General features: G+C 37.4%; 1 protein-coding gene across 1 annotated transcript in view; it reads left to right on the forward strand.

Moving 5' to 3' along the window:
• Ctr9 (RNA polymerase-associated protein Ctr9) overlaps nt 1-25,098 on the forward strand; it is a 346,065-nt gene that overhangs the window by 305,936 nt on the left and 15,031 nt on the right. Inside the window, exon 19 of the mRNA XM_067142937.2 lies at nt 19,680-20,159. Coding sequence (XP_066999038.1) covers nt 19,680-20,159 — 480 coding nt within the window. The remainder of the gene's footprint in view (nt 1-19,679; nt 20,160-25,098) is intronic.

The raw sequence follows: 25,098 nt of genomic DNA on the forward strand, positions 1-25,098 counted from the left end.
AATATGTACATTTTAAAAAACTCAGTAAGGAAATCAAATAGAATATTGATTGAAATATATGTTGTAATTTCATCTAAACAACAGTTTTTATGTATTGAATAAGGTGGATCCAAATTATAATAAAAGTTGTAATCTTGGTTCATACGGACAAACAATGAAATTTATTAATTTAACAGAATTGATCAGGTGAAACAATTCTGTTATCTTGGTAGTATGATAACAGAGGATAATAGATGCTTGCTGGAAGTAAAGAGAAGAATAGCATTGGCAAAACTGTCATTTATGAGCAAGAAAAACATTTTAAGCAGCACACACATGAATATAGATGTCAGAAAATCCTTTGCAAAATCATTTGTATGGAGTACACTTCAGTATGGAAGTGAGAGTTGGACTCTGGGTAAATTAGAAAGGAATCAACTTGAAGCTGCTGAAATGTGGATATGGCGGAAAATGACCAGAACGAGCTGGATGTAAAGAAAAACCAACCTGCAAGTCGTAAGGGAAGTTAAAAAAGAGAGAAGTTTTTTAAACGAAATGGAAAACAGAAAATTAAAATTTATTGGACATGTCATCAGATACAATGCTTTCATCACTAACATACTTGAAGGGAAAGTGCTGGGAAGGAAAGAGAGAGGGAGACCTAGGATGAAGTATTTGGACAACATCAAGAAGAGGTTAGGTTGTGTCAATTACATGGAACTGAAATGAACAGCCAGTGAAAGAAAAGAATGGTTGCATCGACAAGGCATTAGCCTTTAGAATATTGATTGATTGATTGATTGATTGATTGATTGATTGATTGATTGGTCGATCGATCGATTGATATTCTATTAAGTGTGCACACTGATCATTCCAATCGGTGTGTCAGAGTAGGAATCGAAAAATGAAATACTATGATGAACCAGTGTGTTAGGTACCAGCAGTATCAGAAAATGTATGAACCAGAGGAATGGCATGCTAAAGAAGAAAGTTATCTAACTCCCTAGCCATTTCCCACCAATATTCAGGCAGGCTGTATTACTCGGTACGCAGCAGTAATCCCATCTATCGAAGTGAGTGGCAGCATAAGAGACAAAGAATATCACAACAAACACTGGTCAATGTAGTGTTATTGTTGATCAATTCCATGAGCTTGCGGTATTGTAGGCCTTTACATTTAGTTTTCTTCAGACTCTGAAATACCACTCTTATCATAGTCGGTACGGTGAAACTGAATAAAACATAAATGATCGGAAATTGTATTCTCCACAACTTTTGTTATGTAGTACTTTTCGATAAGACCAATAACATAGGTATTTAAAAATTAAATTTTATTCGCTTTCCCCTAAACTACCATTTCATCCAGGGAGAATAAAATTGTTTATAGCTTATACTGTAGTTTCTTATTCCCTGACTCTATATACTGATTTTCATTAAATTCTGTTCACTCATTTTCTCGTAGCTCAGTGTTGATATGGACTTAGCAACAAAAATATAAATTCATGAATATCTCTGTTATCATAGCCATTACGGTAAAAATGTATAAGACATAAATGGTCGGAAATTTAATTCTATATAATTTTAGTTATGTAGTATTTATCAATAGGACCACTAATAACATAAATATTTGAGAAATTTCCATTCAATCAAATATGCATGTACTTTGCAAATATGCGTCTCCTCATGATGTATTTGTACTGAATTGAGCTCTAAGATCTACCAAATTTCTGAATGAATTTATAAAATCTGCTATGGACTAAAATTTCAGTACTCGACTGTCATTGAGTAACATCGTATGGTTGTATTGGTATTCCTGTAAGTGGAAGATAACGAATTGATGTTTCTGTAATAAGGTAATTTAAGGTTGCGAGTTACTGGCCCACAGCACCTGAGCTTGGTGTTGGGGCTGCCACCTACGCCTCCAAGCCTGCTGTTTTCTGTTGGGGTAGTCTCCCTTAGCCTTTGAAGATCCCTCTTCACCACAAGGCAGTGGTTTTCCTCTTTATTTTACCCCAAGAGGAAGGGTTACCTCCTCCGCCAACTTTGCCGTACCAAAGGTCTCCTTCTCCGCCTCAGTTGCCGTTAAGGACTTCACCAGAGCCCTGTTAGCCGTTACTTTTCAGGGTTCCTGCAAGGCCTTCACAGGTACCGTAGCGGTCCTCGGGCACACAAGGTCCCCGCTGTACTTCACCCTTACAGGCTATCCCCTACTTCGTACCGTTGCCCGTCCCCCATGACGTGGATGAGGGGTTGGACGTATGGGGGACAAGATAATGAATAAGTTTTGTTATTCCTGTATGTTTTATTGGTCTGCCAAGGGCAATACAGTACTGAAGTTGTCAGAACTCCAGATAGGAGTTCGATGTGTGAAGTGAACAGAATCCTCAGGGATAGTCGTAGAGTGAAACAATGTGTCCACAGTTCTTTGGAGAAGGAGAAGAAGAAGAAGAAGAGACATGTTTCAACAGCTGCGAATATTCATGGTAGAAGGTGCTAAGAAAGAAAAGGAAGGAAAATCATACGGTTATGGTGACTGTTAGGTAATGGATCAGGAAGAAAACGTCACCTGAACTTTGCTTTCATTTTCCTGGTATTTCTAATTGTACATATTATTCCCATTTTTCTCCCATAATATTCTGCCAAATGTAACACATTTTGTATGGTATCTGTGTATCATAGCTATATTAGGAAACCTGTGCATGGAATTTTTTATTGCAGAATTTTTTCAAGTAGTAGGGATCTTTAAGTTCAAAATATTAGAACTTAAGAATTACACATTTTAGTACGATATACCTCTTTATATAAATTATGTACAGAAAAATCAATACGCAGTGATTTTTAAACAAGTAATTCCAAATTTTCATTAACATCTCAATTACATTTCATGAAAAATGGAATATAAAATTTTTGTTTTATCCCTACTGTTATTTAGGTATTATTCCTACAAAGTTTTGTGGAAATTCATGCATTAGTAAAAATATTTATCTCCAGACTGTCCCCTGTTCAACATTGTGATGAACTACCTTAGAGCCAAGATTCAAACACCAATCCCGTGGAATATCTTACATGTGGATGACGTGTACTAATCTCCGAAAACAAACTAGAAATTGAGGATAGTCTCGAATAATGGGAGAATTCCTTGAGAACAATGGTATCCATATTAGCAGAACCAAAATCAAACATGTTGTTTGTAATTATTATCCTACAAAAAACTGCACACCAAATGAAGGTTTCATGTGTGATGTTATCAAATTACCAAGAATAAACAAATTCAAGTACTTTAGATCTGTTACCTCGGATGATGGGATGATAGACACTGATATACACAAACCACCACTGCCTGGAGCAAGTAGTGCTCACCAACTGGAGTTTTATGTAATGCAAAATATGCCTGTTAGAACAAAAGGCAAAATTTACAAAGAAGCCAAGAGGCCTGCCATGTTGAATATTATTGAGGTTTGGCCAGTAAAAAATATCTATAAACAGGAACTTTAGTGTGGAAATGTGCATACTACAATGGACCATGCCATGTTTACAAGACAAGATGCGTAATGAATATATCGGGTAGTTTATAAAAGCAGCACCAATCACAGATAAAATATCAGAATTATATTTGAGTCGGTATGGATATGTGATGCTCAGACCTGATGATTACATCATGTAGAAATGCTTATCACTATGGGATAAAGAGAAACAGGGTCGACCTGTAACCATCTGGCTGATCACTGCCCATGGGAACACGAGAAAATTGGGTCGCATGGAAGAAGATGCACTGCAAAGAAATAAATGTTTCCACAAGGTTAAGAAAGAGATGACCAGGGTGGAAGCCATGTTTTTGGTTCGTAACATCCACACAGAAATAATGCAGTGACAGGTCACTGCAAGTAATGGAAAGGAACAAACAAGTGACAAATAAGTCAGACAGCACACACTCTCTCTCTCTCTCTCTCTCTCTCTCTCTCTCTCTCTCTCTCTCTCTCTCAGGGGCTTGCAGTCACTTCATTACAAGATAGTAGAATCATTCCGTATTGACGATTTTCACTTCACAAAGGAAATTTAGTATGTCCTCCTATTCAATACATACACATCTCCATGATTAGTTGGAGTAATAATAGTCATACATGTTTCAACTTGTTGGAGCCATCTTCAGTGAAAAAGGTTGAATTTTTTTACATAATTGATGCTAAGAAATATGTTAAACCATAATGAAAAGAATGAAAACAAAGAGACGTGATGGAATTAAAACAATAAGTGATCATGGCAAGGTCGTGGACTTCTTAGTCTAAAGCGTTCAGTGTGTTACAATTTAAAACAAGGGCGAATTCACTGTGCTAAAATTTAAAATGACAGTCTGTCTTTGTTGAGTCACCATCACAAATAGTCAAGAGGGCAGTGAAAAATTGAGAAATTATGTTTGAGAAGAAAACAAATGTCAGGTAAAGTGTGACACATAGTGGAAACCGTCAATGAAGTTCAAATCTGTAATGGAAAAAATGAGGTTGTATGAGAAACTTGGGCTAATAAGTAAAAAATAAGTGTGAAGAAAACTTCAAACTTACTAAATAGTTGCCCTCTCGAACAACCTGACCTTCTCAAAGTTAACAGTCCTGTTCTCACTGACATGTCTATTGTTGGCTCAGCTATGTTTGTGAGGATGGGAGGAGTGAAGGGCGAAGGGGAGGGAGGGGTGGTGTTGAGTTGGAGAGTTGGAGGTGGGGTTTGTTTTTATTATAGAAGTGCTGACAAATATTTGGAATGAATGTTTCAAGTAGAATGTTCTTTTTTACATTGATTTCATATAATTTATAGGAGGGGTTCCTAAACTGATCTATATCGATGTCGATGCTCTCGAGAATGTTGAGCAAGGTGCCTTTTTGCTCATAATGCAAGATTTTAAGATCTTTATCCATTGTTGTGTATTCATGACTGGCTTCTTTATGATGCTCACTCATAGCTGAAAAACTATTATATTTGAGAGCGTTGCGATGCTTGGCGTATCTTATGACAAAATTGCGGCCTGTTTGACTGACATAGCTGGAATTACAGGATTGCCATTCTAATTTGTAAACTCCAGAGTTCAAGTATCTATTAATAACAATAATTTATTAATAACAGTAATAACAATAATAGACTATTATTACAATTATTACTCCATCTAATGATTAAATTTCCTTTGTAAAATGCAGTCACTAGGTTAAAGAAGCCTTTAGTGTCCATCCATCAACACCATAAAGCAGCACCAGTAATTCATAAACTTTCATGACATGCTAATAAGTTTCCAGTCAAAGGTCATGGTTGTACATAAGCTGTTTTAGAAACACACTTCTTCAATGCTAATTCTAGCTTTGATTTCTACATCTAGATTCCATTTTTGTGTTATCCAGCATCCTAGATACTTGAAACGTGATACCTTTTCACTGTTAATTCCTTCCAGGGTGATAACAGCGTTAGAGAATATCTATTTCCTGATTACCATAAATTTTTTCTGAGTGTTTAAGGCTGAAACCTAGTTTTACTCGTATGATGCTTTTCAAAAAGAATTGAAGATCTGTAAATTGTCAGCGAGTATTACCATGTTACAATTAGACAATACAATTTGACAATACAATCTTAATCATAGCTTCATCACATAGATATGTATGTATGGTTCAGCTGAAGATGACTTTATGTAAAGGGTCGAAACTGGTCCTGTAGCATAATAAGTGCAATAAACAAGTATTGATAGGTGGAAATCCTTTCCTATTTCTAATTGTGTAATTCGTCAATACAGAAATGAAGGTTATAGATTATATTACTATGTTATGTATAGTGGATGGTGTTTGTTTTGTGTCCTAGTTATCTAGATTCGTTTATCAACATTATCTCCTTATTATTCTCTCTTTATTATGGAGATCCATTCCTTACAGCCTTTAATTATAAGAATTTAATATTACGCTTAAGGTTCTGCCATCTATTCTTCAGTATTTTAAAAGGTTTCTCCACTGATAACTTTTTGTGGCTTTGTAAGAATATTGTGTAATATTTCCTTTCTATTTTGAGGACAAAACTAGTCATCATGATCATCATTGTCATCATCATGGCTGGTGAGACCTAGTGTTTACAGTGCACTATGGCTTCTGGTATGGGCTAGAACAAATTTGTTACTTTTGTTGTCCTATCTCAGTTTTGCCCTGGGCTTAAGTAACATGAAAGTGGCTGAGGTATAAGCGATGATAGTAATGCTATTCCTTATGAAACTGGTCAGTGTTACGAATGGTGTGGAAAATTTGCTCATAGGATTGGTTGGTGCATACATTTCAGTGGGCTTGGCAAACGCATTTGTAAGAATCTGTGGCTTGGTGAGGAAAGCAACAGGAAACTACCTCACTCCTCCTTTCCCTTGAACGACTCTTCAGAGATGCTTAGGCTATGTATTGCACGAATATATAAATATAGAGGCGTAATAGAACACGGGAATGAACGGAGCAATTAAAATTAAAATGGGGAGAGCTCGATAGTAAACTTGAATTTAAGGACTCCATGATAGGACTAGGAAGTTGCAGTTAACTTTAAAAAGGGTATCATCTAACTACAATAAAAAGATTATGAGAATGGTTTCCTTTGAAATAATTGCCAGAAGGAGCAGTTTATTACGCCATCCGACGTACGAAACTTTGATACATTTGGCAATGATATTTAAATTTCCACACGTTACATAAATAAATCACTTGCTATACTGCAAGTGGTATCAATATGTTGCTGGGTTGCTTCTGAAAGAAATTACAATTGGAGTATAACTTATGGATCGATTCCATTTGAATCGAACCCTTGTTCAAGGATATAGCTTCCTTCTATCGGGAGCCCGAGCATAACCCATGTTACGGTCGGCTTCTCGATTTAACTAAGATGACGTACCCCGGCTATATACATTTTTCCGAGACCGGTACTTGGACTGGGTAATATTTCTCGTGAATTACGAAAAATGGATTACACGGACAGTTCCTATCTTACGATGTCCAGCTGATGCCATACCACTGCATTAACATTTATATTTTATTTACACATGATCTGAAATGTTACAAAGTAGCCTCAGTAGACTACTGCCACAGATGAGATAACGAGAAGCGGTGGGAAATACTGTGCCGAAGACCTCCCCTCGCATCGCAAGCGAAGTAAACAAACACACTAAGTATTACTGTAACTCGTCCCGTGCGGAAACCGTATGATAACGAGGTAACAAATGACTATAATATTTATCATTCTTATTATTCAAACATACGAGTAGAGGGATGTTGTCACCAATTAATTAATTCACTATCGTCAGAATATTCATTTATCCACGAAATCATCATCCTTGAAATTATTATTATTATTATTATTATTATTATTATTATTATTATTATTATTATTATTATTATTATTATTATTATTATTATTATTATTATTATTATTATTACTCAACGGTTCCTGGCACTGTCACGTTTGGTTAATATCGTCATTATTATGCGGGACGCAAACACAAATGGTTATTACTGTTATTATTATTATTATTATTATTATTATTATTATTATTATTATTATTATTATTATTATTATTATATCCCTCTTGTGGTTATTATTATTATTAATGAATAGGTGACTTAAGATTTTATTATTATTATTATTAATGTCACTCAAGATTTTATTATTATTACTGAACCGGTCACTTCCGCCAAAAATGCATTAGGATATCGGTCGTGATTACAATCAACCAACGACATCATTACTATTATTATTATGACAATTATTATTAATCTGACCACGATGATTTATCATCGTCCTAACGTTGTTATTATTATTATCGGTTGCATATTATCATTTAGATTCCGTTCAACATCTTGATCAACGCTCATTTAATTAAGGCGGTCCAACCCTTTATCTGCAATATTTATTATTATCATCACGGCATCATGATTGTCATCACTTATTTATTACAATGATTACAATATACGACCATTTATGTGGAATCCGAACTCTCATTATCCTTAGATCCGTAGTATCTCGACGAATAGCGGTGCAGTCTATTTATTTCGTACATGCTTTCACGGGTTCGAATTCTACCCGCTACGTAACTCAGTATTTCTCTGTGACACTGCCCATACATTTTACACTCATTTCAATATCCTAAGTGTCTCTCGTACGGAATTTATATCCCTTTCTATCTCAAGATTCCTTGATTCATTTATTTCTCACAGAATCATCAACTGACTTATTTATTCCACTTCTGACATCGTACGACCTTTTATTATCTGCCTGCAGATTCTTTAACATTTTTCTATCTCATTTTGATCTACGCCTTAGTTCGTTCTCCACAAATAATCGTAACATTTTGAAATTCTATTTACCAAAATTTGACAATCATGGTTTCGTAATATTAGTCCTACGTGTTCCGGCTACTGAATTGCAACTTTAAGACACGACATTTATTCGTAAAAAAATATTGGACCGTAATTTAAACCACACGTTCATTAACATGTACGGATTATTAGCACCGACATTAAATTTCAATATTATTAATTGATCAAATTAAATTATCACACACTTTAATTCCGAATTAAAAACGACATCCCGTCATTAAATGATTCCCGATAAACTCAACATCTTATCACTTGAATTTTATTAATACGCACTGCTCACTAAACTTCCAATACCTCTTGAATTATTATTATTATTATTATTATTATTATTATTATTATTATTATTAATATCGCTTCTCACAAAATTTAACAACTTCACTTTGAAAATATGAACACACTAATCAACAACAAAACACAACTGGTATGACAAGGCTGGACTTTCCTTCAGTGTCATTACATAACTCGTTAAAATGACAAACAGAAAAGCACATATCGGGTCTATTAGACTATGATAACAAAATCAAATGTTAAAAAAAAAAAATCTTGACTGTTATGAAGAGACTTTTTATTTTTGTAAAATTATTTCATTAATTGAAGTTGGCACTTTCTAAGCCTATTTCCGATTGGTCAGATGATTTTGTATTGTTGAAAATGGTTACGCATGCAACAGTCATGTCCGTCATCAAGCTGTGATGTCGCATCATTAAGACATATCAAATGCAATAAAGTATAGAAGGCACCAAGTTCCTTTACTTCAAAATCAAACACAAACATTGGCGCCCAACAGCACGGCTCTCGATAACCTGAGATGTTCAATACAAGCAAGATCATGAAAAGTGAAATCCAGAAGTGAAAACAATGCGTCGCAATTGAGGTTAAGCATCGGAGCAAAAATACAACACATCTCGAATTCGTGGAATCATTCACGGATATTGCATTCTCGTTCATAACGAAGATCAGACCGCTGAAGCCAACAACTTCAACGGATTACAGCATAAATCAGTAATCAGGCAAGTACGATTCGAGTTTTCGTACTTGGTACATCCAAAGAAGTAAAGACAAGATTTCAAGATTTACATTCTCCTCGCCGCTCAAGGCAAGAATCTCCGTGAGAGCGTGAGTCTCTTTGACATATACACCATCCTTGCTATACATTCTCTTAGATTCTAGCCTCTTTCTCTCAGCGCACGTTTTCGTAACATAAACATGCAGTGATCAACATCATAATAATAAAAAAAATAATTCAAGCCCATTGATCCTCTTGTTGTCGTAAATATAAAAGATCCATATTCTTTTGTCATATAACCTCAATTCAGCAACACGATTCCTTTAAATTTATACATAACCTTCACGCAATCCCTTCGAACTTTCACAGCATAACCTTAATTGGATGGTGTTATGCATCACTTGACCAAGCGCCAAAAGTAGATTTTGAGATATTGACACAAACGCAAAATCCTTTGTATTAATTCACATTTTCTGTTAAATGTGAGGTATTCTATACCAAAATGAAGACAGAAACATAAATTTTCTTCTTAATGTATAAAATTTAGGGATATTTGAAGTATATTGTCGTAATCTGAGATAATGGCGCTTGGTCACTTGATGCTTTATTGCGGTTACCTTAGTTTTTTGTTTAGCATCACTTGACCAACAAATAAAACTGTCATTTAGTGACTGAATGGACTTTCAAAAATTCAGTGCAGTGTAAAATATGATCCTTGTTAACTAATGTTATTCCTTATTTAAGTTCAGGATTAAGTTATACATAACAGAATACAACATGACATAGAAAAACATGAATTGTAGAATATAGTATAGAAATTACATTGGTGTAACATAATGCAGGATTTTAAGAATTTTCGAGTTCAAAATCCATATTTCCACAATCAGACCCATCTATATCATCGTCTATTCCAGGTTCACTAAACAGGTCCTTATAGAAAGGCTTAGCATCGTTGGGAATTCGCTTCATGAGGGAGCGCAGGTCGTTCAGCTTCGCTTCTGAAACTGGTTTTCCATTGGGCCATAACGGAGTGAGTAGACCATGTAGAGCTGATCCATTTTCATTCTGAGGCCGGCGACGAACTTAAATAGATCAATGAAAATTTAAGTACATTTAGTAACGCATTTAACACACCTGAAATTCGTTTACTGCAGTCAAGTGTTGTTGGTTAACTTTTGCTGGAGAGAATGTTGTGGGATCTACACCTTCAGTTGCATGTTTCTTATCAATTGGAACAGCTTCCTCTGTTGTATTATTTTCATCGATTACAAAAAAACATTTTAGGGAAAGCTAGGAAACGTGCATACACATTTTGAATTCCTTATTTACAAGTGTGCCACTATGCAAACTATATCAACGTGGTTAGATGACTGTAGAATTTCACTGAATGTACCAAAATGTGAAACCATGATCTTTACTCTTCGACGTCCACCTCTCCCACCACCAATCTTCCTAAATGGAACAGCCATCCAATGGACGCCTAACGACAAGGCCGTGAAGTACCTGAGAGTATTCCTTGACCGTCGCTTATCATGGAAATACCATATAAATCAGAAATTAAATCTAAGTTATGCACGACTAAGAAGACTATATCCTCTTCTAAACAGGAAATCTTCCCTCAAATTTGAATGTGGATTACTTCTCTACAAATCACTGCTCCATCCTTTATTCACCTACGCCTGTCCAGTCTGGGGAGGGGCGGCTCGAACCACTATCAGACGCCTGCAATCATTCCAAAACAAAGTTCTCCGTATCATCACCAACGCTCCTTGGTACGTCCGAAACAAACAGTTACATCGTGAACTTCAGTTAGACACTTTGGAACACGTGATTTCAATGCACGCCAAGACGTTCTTCAAGAAACTCCAAAATGTGCCTGGTGCTGTGTTCTTCGCCCTTGGAAAACGATCCACACTTCCACGACGGATTAAAAGTAGACTTCCTCAAGATCTTTTACTTTCACCAAGAGAAGAATCTGAACATGAACAGTGAATGTTTGTGTTTATCAAAAATAAAATACATCAACGTGAACGAATTTCCACTCGAGTGCTATTGATGCTCAGTGCTTCTTTTATTCAACTGCCCATTTACTTCTCAATGAAATATTAGTATAACAAGCATTACCAAGAAAATAAGAGTTACCTTGCCTAGAAAAACTGGAACATCTCTTTGTGTTAGTGACCAATTGATTTTTATTTTTTAAAATTTTATTATCCGTGTGTGTATCTTTTCCAGCACTTTATTACAAACTCTCCTCACTTATTCTAGTTACAGAAGGGCCTACAGGAGGTCGACTTCAAATCTCGTCCTTAGTAAGTGATTATTTTTGCCGTGTTTTGTTATGTACTAAGATTTTTGTTTGTAGTTTGTTTGGTTGTTTTTATTTTATCTCTTGTCAACAGTAATCTGATATAGCATGTATTTATGCTGAACGATTAAGTACTACATTTTTAAAAAATTTACAAGTGTGTTTAACAGGATATTGTATCGTGACATATGATATCTAATAGGTGTAATGGTAACGGGCCACATCAACTTACCACAAATTCGCATAATGTAACCAAAGAATTTCGGTCATCTGTCAATGAACTCAGCGTTATGAAGCTGTTCGTCGACTGCCAGTGATCTGCGTTTATTGAAATGGGCGTAGCGTTTGCAGGTGTGATGGAACCCTCTAAAATATATTTGGACTCCTAAGATAGGAACGTATTTTAAATACATAAAACAATACATATAAGCTCTGATTTGTGAATTAACAGAAGATTATTGAAGCATCTGATTCTAACAAGAGAATTCGCTCAGACCGTGATTTATGAGGATAACGATCCATTGCTATGTTCTTAGACTTAAGTACTTATTACCACAATGACGGATTTCAGTGAATAGAGAAAGAGTAGGTTAACTACAATGATGACACATTGCGGAGAAACAATGCAAATTCGAAAGCTGTGTAACAAGGAAGAAAACCTGCTCGTGAATCTGCGACACGGGAATGCACATTTAGCATCATACGACCAAGTGACTGCACGCGTGTCGTGTGGTCATTTGATGCGTAATTCAGACTCAGAAATGGTGGTTGGTCACTTGATGCAAAACTTCAATTTAATGATTGTGAGGTTGGCGTTTGGTCAAAATGCATTTCCTGCGAAATCATATTGAGAATAAAAGTCCGAACCATAACCTATGTAAAGTTTACACCTTTCGCTACCAGATGGTGCAATAATCTAAAAAAATCGATTTTGGCGCTTGGTTAGTTGATGCATAACACCATCCAATTTAAATATGTCGCAACTAACGAAATTGAAACAATCGCGTAGTCGAGTAAAAGGCACGTTAACAAGAATAATAAAGTCGATTACAGATGACACGTCAAAATCAGAGGCGAAGGTTAGAATTAAAAAATGTGAAGAGCTATGGAATTCTTTTGAAGAAGTACAGATGAAAATAGAGGAAACTGAGATCACTGATGAAACAGCTGCATTACAGTTTGAAGAAGAATGTGAGGGAGAGCGAGAGCTTTTTGAATCTATTTACTTCAGCGCAGTTACACAACTGCAAACGATAATAGATGAAGCAGAGGATGTTCAAAATAATTTACTAGCTCAAATGAACACGGCAGTAAACAACGCCGTTCATCAACAGGAAGTTCCACAACATCATAACAGAAGAATACATAAATTACCAGAAATTAAATTACCGGAATTTAACGGTGAATTCACAAAATGGTTGCTTTTTAAGAACAGTTTTGAGTCAACCATTCATAATGATACTCAACTAACAAATATCCAAAAATATCAGTATCTGATCGGTCTTCTGCAGGGCGAGGCATGCAAAGTCATTCAAGGTTTTACCATTTCAGAAGAAAACTACACAAGTGCGTGGAACTTGCTTGTAGATACATATGATAATCAAATGATGATAATCGAGACACATCTAGATGAACTTTTCAAGTTTCCTACAATTTTTAAAGAGAACAAATCTGAATCACTCAGGCAATTACAATTTCATATTCAAACACACATGGCTTCATTAAAAGCAATGAAGCAACTGGTACAATATTGGGACACATTGGTTATTCATCTAGCAAAGAAGCAGCTGGATTTCATTGAGCAAAGAGACTGGCAGGAAAGGGTGAAAGGCAACACTCCAGAGAAGATGCCAACATTGGATGATTTCTTGAAATTTTTAACTGAGCGTTCCCAATCATACATGCTTTTAAATCATAACAAAACCAAGGCATTGAACACAAAGGCAAATCCGAAGGACAAACAACCTAGCAAGAAAGTTGTTATGACGACGACTCAGGGAAGCTGTAATCTGTGTGGTGGAAGTCACCCCATTTTTACATGTGAAGAATTAATTAAACGATCAGTTGAAGACAGAAGAAAACTGCTTCGAGAAAAAGGACAGTGTCATAACTGTTTGAAACCAGGACATATTGCAAGAAATTGCAGAGGATCAAAATGCAAGAAATGTGGACTTCTTCACAACACACTTTTACATGCTGAGGAAGATGACAAACAGAAACAAAGTGTTAAAGAAAATCAAGTGCCCATAAACCTGTGTGTCGAATCTCAGCATTCACCTGCTTCACTCAATGTGAGCTTGGCGAAAGGAATAACATCACAAATACTTTTGTCAACAGCTTTAATTGATGTGAAAGATGTTCACGGAAGAAGAATGACATGCCGAGCCTTACTGGATCCGGGATCTCAGTCGAATCTAATAAAGGAAGGTCTGTATAAGAAACTTGGTTTACCGAATGTCAAGACAAACACACAGATCATTGGAGTAGACTGTTCCAAAGTGGAAACAAAAAGAATTATGAGAGTACACCTCGCTTCAATGAATGACGGATTTTAGGTGGAAGCAGAATTTCTAGTTTTGTCAACTATAACAGGACGATTGCCACAGTTGGAGATCAAGAAGGACAAGATTATTATTCCAAAGGACATTCGCTTGGCAGACCCAACATTCAACAAGCCTAGAGACATCGACATGTTAATTGGTGCAGGACTTTATTGGAAAATAGTCATAGGTCCACCCAAGAATGAAGCTGAAGGACAACCAGCTCTGCAAAACACCCGATTAGGCTGGATTATAGGTGGTGAAGTTTTTGAGAACAAACAAGGATCAACAACATCATGCATGAAAATTAGCAATCAACAATTATCAGATCAGATGGAGAAATTTTGGAAACAAGAAGCAATTCCGGAGATTCAACATTACACATCAGAAGAAAGAATATGTGAAAGACAGTTCACGGACACCGTTTCGAGAGATACAACAGGTAGGTTCATCGTAAGGCTCCCTATCAAGCCAGATGTCATCCTCGGAGAATCAAGAAAACACGCACTAAACAGACTAGAATCATTAGTCAAGAGATTAAGCAGACACCCTGAACTCAAGACAGCTTATGCAGATTTCATGAATGAATATGAAAAACTAGGACATATGAGCTTGATTGAAACAAACCAAAATCAAGATGTACCAAATTCATACTTTATACCCCATCAACCAGTGGTACGTCCAGATAGTGACACCACAAAGGTCAGAGTGGTATTTGATGCCTCGGCAAAAACATCACTCGGGACATCACTCAATGACAAGCTCATGACAGGACCTAATTTACAGCGAGATCTTTTTCACATTGTACTTAGATTTCGCAGCCATAAGTACGTCATGACGGCAGATGTGGAAAAGATGTTTCGGCAAATCCTCATCCATCCTGAAGATCGAGCATTCCAGCAGATTTTGTGGAAAGAGGAATCTTCAGCCCCTGTGAGGATTTATCAGTTGAATACAGTAACATATGGAACAGCATCAGCACCTTACCATGCCATGAGATGCCTAAATGAATTGGCTACTCTTCATGAAAATGAATTTCCAGCAGCAGCAAAGGCTATTCGCGATGATTTTTATATGGATGACTGCTTAAGTGGTGGAGACATGCTAGAAGACGTGATCGGGCTACGGCGGCAAATACAAAATATACTCAAGAGTGGTGGAATGCATTTGAGGAAATGGAGGTCCAACAGCAAAGAGATCTTGCAGGATTTGGAGAGCAAAAGCGACGAAGGGACTTTACTGGTTTTAGACAAACGTGAAGCTAGTAAGACTCTTGGACTCCTCTGGGACTCAGCACAAGATTGCCTTCAGTTTCGAGTTGAGCTGACAAAGAAGTCACCAAGATCCAAAAGAGAAGTTGCCTCCAAAATCGCACAGATTTTTGATCCACTAGGACTCGTGGGTCCAGTACTGATCAAAGGGAAGTTGTTGATGCAACACTTATGGGTAGATGGATTTGAATGGGATCAGCCATTGTCTCGAGAGCACCTTCAGATTTGGAACGAGTACTATACGTCATTAGAAAGACTGAACAACATCAGAATTATGAGAAACATAAATCCTGGGAATTGCTCTGGCTCTTTTGATTTGTTTGGATTTAGTGATGCTTCAGAGAAGGCTTTTGGAGCATGCATTTATGCAGTTTGTCAAACGCAAAGTGGTATCTACATTTCCAATTTACTTTGTGCGAAGATGAAAGTAGCTCCTTTAAAAACCATTTCGTTGCCAAGACTCGAATTGGAGGCAGCCCTTCTTCTTGCACAACTTGTCAAAACAACAGTGAGTGCTTTGAAAGAAAAAATTGGTCAGATCAGATTATGGAGTGACAGTACAATTGTTTTGGGATGGATCAACACTGAGCCAAGGCTGCTGGAGACATTTGTGGCAAACAGGATTGCAAAGATTCAAGAAGCCACTGATTCAACCACCTGGAAGCATGTTCCTTCGACTGAAAATCCAGCTGATCTTCTCTCAAGAGGAATTACTTCAGCAGAACTCGAAGACAAAAAGCTGTGGTGGAGTGGACCTTCTTGGCTTCGCACACAACGTCAACAACCGGAGCATTCAGAAGAATTCGAAACAGAACTACCAGAGCTGAAGGTTACAGCAGTTACGTTGACAGCAACATCAACCAGCATTCTACTGAATAAATTCTCGTCATTTCCGAAATTATGCCGTATAGTAGCATATTGTCAAAGATTCATTTATAATTGCAAACTCAAGCCGCCAGAAAGGTAAAAAGGTTCACTAGAAATACAAGAAACTTGTAAAGCAGAGAAGCAGGTAGTCAAATGGACACAATTAGAAGCATTCCCTCAAGTACTACATTGCTTAATTAATAATCAAGACCTCCCAAAGAAGAGTTCTCTAAAGTCACTCAGTCCGTTTCTGGATAGTGACGGATTGATTAAGGTTGGAGGAAGGCTTCGTTTTTCTGAGCTAACATCAGAACAGAGACATCCTGTGCTTCTACCAGCAAATCATCACATCACCAGAATGATCATGGAAAATGAACATCGTCGTCTGAAGCATTGTCCCCCAGAGCAACTGCTACATGAAATTCGGCAACGGTTGTGGCAGAGATGGCAGCGAGAATACTTGCAGGAATTGCAAAAACGCGTCAAGTGGCATGATACCAATCGACGTATTGATGTTGATTCTTTGGTGCTATTAATTGAGGACAACATCCCTCCTCTAGAGTGGCCCAGAGGTAGGATAGTTCAAGTTCACCCTGGACGAGATGGTGAGGTGAGGGTTGTCACCGTTCGGACGGCTGGTGGAACTTTCACCCGAAGCATCAAGAAAATATGCCCTCTTCCCATTGAAGGGGATGACAAGGAGAACTGAATTCAAGATTTCCTGTGATATTTTTAACTTTGTGTTATTTTTCATCAAAGATATAATTTCAATATTATTTTCTTTTAATGATAAAAATATGTATGTATAGAGTTTTGTATTAATGCATATGTTCAGAATAAGTGTTTTTACAATAGGTATAAGATTACAATGTTATAATAGTTTAGTTGAAAGAACTCCTTTCAAGGGGGGCAAGATGTTATGAAGAGACTTTTCATTTTTGTAAAATTATTTCATTAATTGAAGTTGGCACTTTCTAAGCCTATTTCCGATTGGTCAGATGATTTTGTATTGTTGAAAATGGTTACGCATGCAACAGTCATGTCCGTCATCAAGCTGTGATGTCGCATCATTAAGACATATCAAATGCAATAAAGTATAGAAGGCACCAAGTTCCTTTACTTCAAAATCAAACACAAACATTGACTACAAAGAAAATATGAATGCATGCATGACTTAACGTACTACCCTATATCTACAAAATTTACATCTACAACAAACTGAATACATAAAAAGACCCGATTATTTACATTGTTATTATTTAATACTGTCCGTGCTACAAATTTAGGATGGGGTCGTTAAGCGACTCATCTTGTTACAGAAGGTAACCAACCTAATCAAATTATTGCCATTTTTCCAATCACGCTAACATTTCCCAAATATTATCTACTTTTTAGTACTCATCTTAGTTATTGGTAATCCATTGCAGCTTGGCAGATGAGAGGCTCCTTTCGGCCCCTATCCGCCATATTACTCCTCCATTCTTGATGGCGTAGTTCCACAAATGATTTCCTGGCACATACCATTTTTACACTAATACCTTAATTATCACAATACTTCACCATTGACAATGTTAACACTGAAAACTTTACTTTTATAAAACAAATTAATACCCTAGACCGAAAAATTTAATATTTTACACTGTTTTAAGCTTCGTCCAATTACCGCACACATGGACATGGGCACGTACGACGGTGTGTCGAATTTTACGCCCGTCGCGATTTATGTCGTCCGACGCGATACGCCTGTTTCATACGGCCCTCTTGAAGTGTTCACGATAGCGGTGCGATATTCCAAAGTACAGGCTATTATTCCCTCAAAGTACTGTTCGTCACACAGTATGTTATTTACGTACTTATTGCGGTGCAATTTATATTACTCACTCTTACAATGCAATTAATTTACTTCACTATGATATTTATAACTGGCAAACACTGTCCTAAGTTAACTACTTTCAGTTCATGTTGCTTGAGCGCGATCACATTTTATAAGTACTGGCGGATGCTCGCGCCATTAAATGTAGAGTTACTGTACGCCCGACGGATTTGAAGTCAGCTGCGAATGATGGTTCAGCTCCAGAGATTCATTTCAAGTGTGGTTGCGAGTATCCCTTGCGCCCGTATATATGGATGAAGCTTCCCCTCGCGGATTCATTGACGTCATACCCATGAGGGAGGGGGTGGATTTTTAATATCGGCACTTGCACTCCGAATTGGACGTTAAAATTTATATCAAATTAATCCACTCCTCTAGCTTATTTGCTGGATTAAATATGAACTCCTGGCGATCATAGATTTAGGAGATACGGGTGGATTTAGCTCCTCACATTTCACGCCTTTGGGGAGCGTCCCTTACAACGTGGTTTTCGTCCAGCCAATGACATTCAAGCTGTCTGGTTTCCAAGAAATCCAGCCTTCATTTTATTTAATTTGCCAATAATTAGCGATTATTTTCTTATACGTGACATCTAATAAGTTCATTACATCGATCCGTGTACTCACAATAATTTATTACTGATTACTTTTGAAGTTACGAGAATATCTCATCCATCATTCCTTAAGTTGGTATCCCTGAGTCTCAATCTAAATTTTCGTGATTGGCCTGCAAGTGGTCACGTGATTTAAATTTCCACCTGCGATAACCTAGGCTAGCGAATGTCCTCGCAACCACTGTACTTTTCCATTCAACCTTTCCTGGAATTCATGACATCGCGGAAGTTTCCGTCCGCCAAAAATATCCCAGCGCACTACTCATGTTGCAAGCTTCCTTTGTGTCAAACTACCCCCTTCTCTTTCTGACCAAGACTTATTTGTGGACTTGTATTTTTCTGGTCGCCAACTAATGGGCTCTCCTGCTGTGAAGCAGCTAAATGTTGTTGTGTCGAGCTAATCCGTCAGGCTCCAGTCTGTCGTGTTCCTTAGCTCATATTTCAACACTACACAGATGAAATATTTTCAACTACACTTCTATATTTCAATAAATGTACTATTTCCCTTCATAAATCAAATCATGATTGACTTTGGGCCTAAGTTACTCGGGTTCAGTATGACAGCTGATGGCAGAACTGTTGAGGTTCCAATCAACCTCTAGTACTGACTACTCAAAATACATTGTCATCATCATCATTATGAATGTTTAAAATTAAATGAATCATTTCCTCGTATCTAGAATGCAACGAACATGGTTCTTCCTTATTTTCCCACTATTCATCATCTGTTAGTGTGTTCCACTCCAAGTTATATTGCCTTGTTTTTTGTTCCTCCATAATAATAGTTGGGCCTATATGTTTTCAAAATTAATATTTGAATATTACACCTCTCTTTTTCTTGTTCCAGTGGTGATAGTGGGAGTGGAAGTGATCGAAGAAGTAGAGGGAAGAAGAAACGTCGTATTGGTTCTGACTCGAGTAGATCAAGGTCTCGTTCAGGATCTGGATCTGCCAAATCACGTTCTGGGAGCAGATCTCGCTCGAGGTCTAGGTCAAAGAGTGGTTCACGATCCAGATCCAGATCAAAAAGTGGATCACGTTCCAGATCAAGGTCCAAGAGTGGTTCACGATCCAGATCCAGATCAAAAAGTGGATCACGTTCCAGATCAAGGTCCAAGAGTGGTTCACGTTCCAGATCAAGGTCGAAAAGTGGGTCAAGATCTAAAAGTGGTTCACGTTCCAGATCAAGATCGAAGAGTGGGTCTCGTTCTAGATCAAGGTCCAAAAGTGGATCTCGTTCTAGATCAAGATCAAAGAGTGGATCACGATCAAGGTCTGGATCCAGATCGAAGAGTCGCTCACGGTCCAGATCAAAAAGTGGATCAAGGTATGTGTTTTTAATTGCCTAATTTTATGGTTTATTGGTGAATAAGAATGATTTTATTCCAAAATTTTAGGGGAATGAAAAAGTGCGAAAGACTAAGAAGTAAAGTCCCAGTGGAAGACAGCATGTAGATATTACTCTCAAGTACTGTTTTTTTCTTTTCTGTAAACATACACTATGTATTGTAAGCTACTGCAACTATTCTGTATTAGTACTTCTCTTTGTAACTAAATGCTATATTTATATTCCCTTCCATGGTAGACTAGGTATCTACATAGTTTGGTAAGTAGTATTTTTAATTCTGACATTGAATATTGCTATCCTGAGTAGTATTTTACTGACAGTGATGCATTATCATAGTCATTGTCAATATTCCTTTCCCAGCTCCATTTGACATCTTCCTCTGTCCAACCACCATTTCTGTTCTTCAGCTGTGTTCAAGTCCAGGTTCTTGTTCTAGATAGAGCCCAGCCACCTTAGTCTAGGTATATCTCTTGTTCTCCCTCCTTCAGTCTTAGCTTCCATCTTCCTTTTTGGTATCCTTCACTCCTCCCTCCCCTTGTCCAAATGATCTCAGTATGATCTCAGTTTATTTCTCTCCAATCTGTCTGAAACCTTTTCTATTCAGATTTACTTCCCGACATCCTTATTTCTTACATTTCCTTTTGTGTCTTATCATACTGCTTACAAACATTTCATCTCTTGGCTGGATTTTATTCTCCTGCCTTTTTGTCAGTGTCCAGGGCTCTGCTGCACGTGTCAGTAGATGAGTCTGTTTATAAACCTTCAGAGTGCTATTGATGACACAGTGTATCACAAGTGTTACCGTGTGATAATGCTATTGACAAAACAGTTTGTCGCTATTCACGCTACTGTTTAGTTCCATATTATTCCAGCTCTTTGAGGAGGTCTTGATGAAGTGATTTATCCTGTGTGCTATCACCCAGTAATCCTATTGATGAAACAGGTTGTTACTGAGCTTACCTTTTTAGTTCCTCATTCCAGCTGTTTGAGGTGCTATTGTCGAAACAGTTTGTCATGAGTGCTGCTGAGCCATAATGCTATTGAGGTGCTGTCATTTGAAAGTAGACTTACGTGCTATCTCGTGATAGTCTATTGAACCTTTTACTTTACATTTATAATCTCTATGGTGAGAATACTGTACATGTGAATGTGTATAAAGTGAACCAAATGTATTATATGGAACAAATAGGAGGAGAGAGAATGTGTTTAACTTAGGACCTTGATGTAGAATGACGCTAAGTTGTGTGAAAATAATTCAGACCAGGGGTGTTAATGAATGTAGAAATATATAGCACTTAACGGTTAAGTTATACAGTAAAACTTGCTCAAAGCAGAACTTGAATAAAGCAGAAATTTGTCCACTACAGAATTTGTTTTTGATCCCGCCGAAGCTTGCGGCATTATATTTTTACTTTTGTATAATGTGGAATCTCCTCAATGCGGAAACAGAAACCATAATGAAGGAATTGTTTAAAATCTGCTTGTACGAGGACAGTTTGAAAAGTTCTCGGAATCACCGCTAGATGTCAGTGCTAGAGCAACGAGGTTCCCGCACAATAATCGCACATCCTTTGTGAGTGAACACGTGGCGCGTCAGTGCTCTAGCTGTAGGAGTGTGATAGTGACGACTCTTTGTTGTTGTTCCCGCGTAGTGATTTGTGACAATGGAAAAAACTGAGATTTGAGCAGTGATTAAATACTTTGTAAAGAAAGGTATGAAAGCAAAGGAAATTCATGCCGACTTTCAGAACACATTGGGGGACTCTGCTCCTTCATTTTCAACTGTTGGCAAGTGGACCAGCGAGTTTAAATTTGGTCGGGAGAGCTTGGATGATGATCCGCATAGTGGACGGCCAAAAAGTGTTACGACCCCAGAATTTATCACAAAAGTGCATAAAATAGTCATGGAGGATCGTCGACTGAAAGTGCGGGAGATTGCTGAAGCTGTAGAGATGTCTTCTGGACGGGTATATTATATTTTAACCGAAGAATTGGGTATGAAAAAAATTATCAACAAGATGGGTGCGGCTCTTGATTTGGACAATAAACGCACCAAATTGGAAATGTCCGAACAAAGTCTGGCCCGTTTTCAGTGCAACCAACAAGATTTTTTGCGCCGGTTTGTGACTACAGATGAAACTTGGATCCACTACTATACCCCAGAGACAAAACAGCAGTCAAAGCAGTGGAAACGTGCTGATTCACCACCATCAAAGAAAGCAAAGGCAGTGCGTTCGGCCGGAAAGGTCATGGCCTCAGTTTTCTGGGATGCAAAAGGCATTCTGCTGATAGATTATCTTCCTACTGGCCAAACAATTACGGGGCAATTTATGCAAACCTCCTAGACCAACTACAGGAAAAAATACGCAAAACAAGGCCTGGTTTGGCAAGGAAAAATGTCATCTTTCATCAGGACAACGCTCCGCCGCACACAAGTGTTATTGCCATGGCAAAACTTCATGAACTGGGGTACGAATTGTTGCCACATCCACCTTATTCACCTGATTTGGCACCATCTGACTTTCATCTATTCCCCAAGCTGAAAATTTTCCTCGGTAGACGGAGATTTTCTACACGGGAAGAACTGACAGCCGAATTGGAGAGGTATTTTGCAGGCCTGGAGGAATCTCATTTTTAAGATGGGATCAAGGCATTGGAACATCGCTTGACCAAATGCATTAGTCTACAGGGAGACCATGTTGAAATATAAAAGCAGTTCCACCGAGGTAAGATACTTAATTCTAGTACATTCCGAGAACTATTCAAACCACCTATATACAATGCTGAAAATATTATGAACTGATACAGTCACATTTGTGCAATTCTGGTGCTGGTATGATCAGTGTCATTGTATGGAAAAACTGAACCACGTATTTGGACATATCTGCTACCAGAGCACCTGCCTTTCCGTTTCTTCACGGGGCACTTCAGGAATTTCTGTGAGGGAAAGGCCATTAATCTGTCTTCTAAGATAAATAGGTACAGTGATACAGATGATGGAATGAACTAAGTACTTGAAAATGTATCGGCAAGATCTGACTTGTGTCAGACAAGAAACGTTCCCTGCACATCAGAGAACTTTATTCGAAGTGATGAACAACTTACCACACATCACAATTTCAAATCAGTTATAGCCCTTGTAGCAATGGGAAAGGCCAAGAGAGAGGAGGAGACGGAAGGAGACGAATAAGAAGATGAAGATCAAAACAGGATTCAAACCCACGAACAGACCCTACAGTTTATTTGTGCCATAGAGCAATTTGCCATTACATCTAACTCTTCCACGCTTCTTGAACTAATGTACTCAGCTCAGGATTGCATTCAGAAATAAATACATGATTAGAAAGAAGAGGAACCAAGTTTCTTTGGTTGATCTGTGGACAAAAGCTTAGTGTTGTGAATACTGTATAGTGTGTTGTGGTGGAAATAAGTTTAAGGAGCGTATATCCATTGTTGTGAAATAGCATAATACAGTGTTGTGATAGTGCCAAAATTACATACTGTGTATCATAATGTATGTAATAATAAACGTATTTAATAATAAAGCGCAGTAATAATAATAATTATTAACAAATTGGTGTATTACAGTACTACGTACATCAATCTGGACAGCAGAGCATCATGCATAGGCAGATACAGGTAAGCTCTAGATAATATTTAAAATTACTGTAAACTGGATTATGTTTTGTGTAGCGGTGGTGATGATAGGTGTTTCGAGGCGAAACAAAAAAACCACTGTTTTGTGTAATGCGGAGATCTGTCTAATTTGTAAAAAAAAATTGTAGTCTCTTGAGGTTCTGCTTTGAGCAAGTTTGTCTGAATTTGTTAGTCACAGTAGGCAAAACAGAGGTATCAGCATGCACACAGATAATTTTCATGAAGGCTGTCGTTTTGATGTGGATCATGAATATTCTGCCATATACATACAAAGTCTTACTATTAAACGGTGTATAACTTTTATACAAGGTTTATACACCATTTACGTGCAATTTGTTACTAATAAACCATGTATAAGCCTCCTATGTATACATGCGTTATAGTTATTCATCAGTCTTACTAATAAACTTTTATACCAGGTATATACACAGTTTATGTCCAATTTTTTACTAATAAACCATGTATAAGCCTCCTGAGTATACATGTTATAGTTATTCACTGAATTACTTATACAGACCAGGACCCTTGTATAAACATTGTATAGCAGCGAGTGACGAAAAAGAAACAAGTGATCAGTTTGTTTTAGTGGTATTAACTGTCTGCAGTAATATAATCTATAATATATCTGACTTATCCATTGTGCACACATTGAAAGAACTGAAAATAATGTTGGTTGATGATCTCCACAATATTTTTAACGTACAGTAGAAGACAGAACATTTCGAGGTTGTGGAGGCTGGAAATGTTCGAAAAATAAAACACTTCAAGAGGCGGAGTGACCTATTTCTCTGAGATGATGGAAGTTTTAAAATTAAATATTGATTTACGAAGGAGTGTGCTCGAATTCTCATTAACACAGTCAGAAATGACTTACCGGTAATGAAAGATCCTAGAGGTGGCTTTATATCTTGCAAACTTCAAGTTCTCACAGCACTATGGACATGAGCGCGGAAAAAGGTTAGTAATTATTATCAATGACGGTTATTACTATGGAACGTTTCTTCTTAAATTGGCGATCCATTGTGCACCCTTCTGCCTTTGTTTCTTGAACTAAGAACCCCCACGTACAAGCACGCACTCGCAAACTACACAGACTTCACAAACACAATCCACTTGTCCTCAAGATTTGTACATTTATCACTGATTTTTATTTTATGAATGTTATACTACTGATAAAATGAACACTGCACTGCATACGACTGCCTGGAGATTTAAATGCACACTGTTTGGGAGATCTCTACTGGCAAATCAGCCAGCCAGC

The sequence above is a fragment of the Anabrus simplex genome, chromosome 3 (genome assembly GCF_040414725.1).
Source record: "Anabrus simplex isolate iqAnaSimp1 chromosome 3, ASM4041472v1, whole genome shotgun sequence".
NCBI classification, from domain to species: Eukaryota; Metazoa; Arthropoda; class Insecta; order Orthoptera; family Tettigoniidae; genus Anabrus; species Anabrus simplex.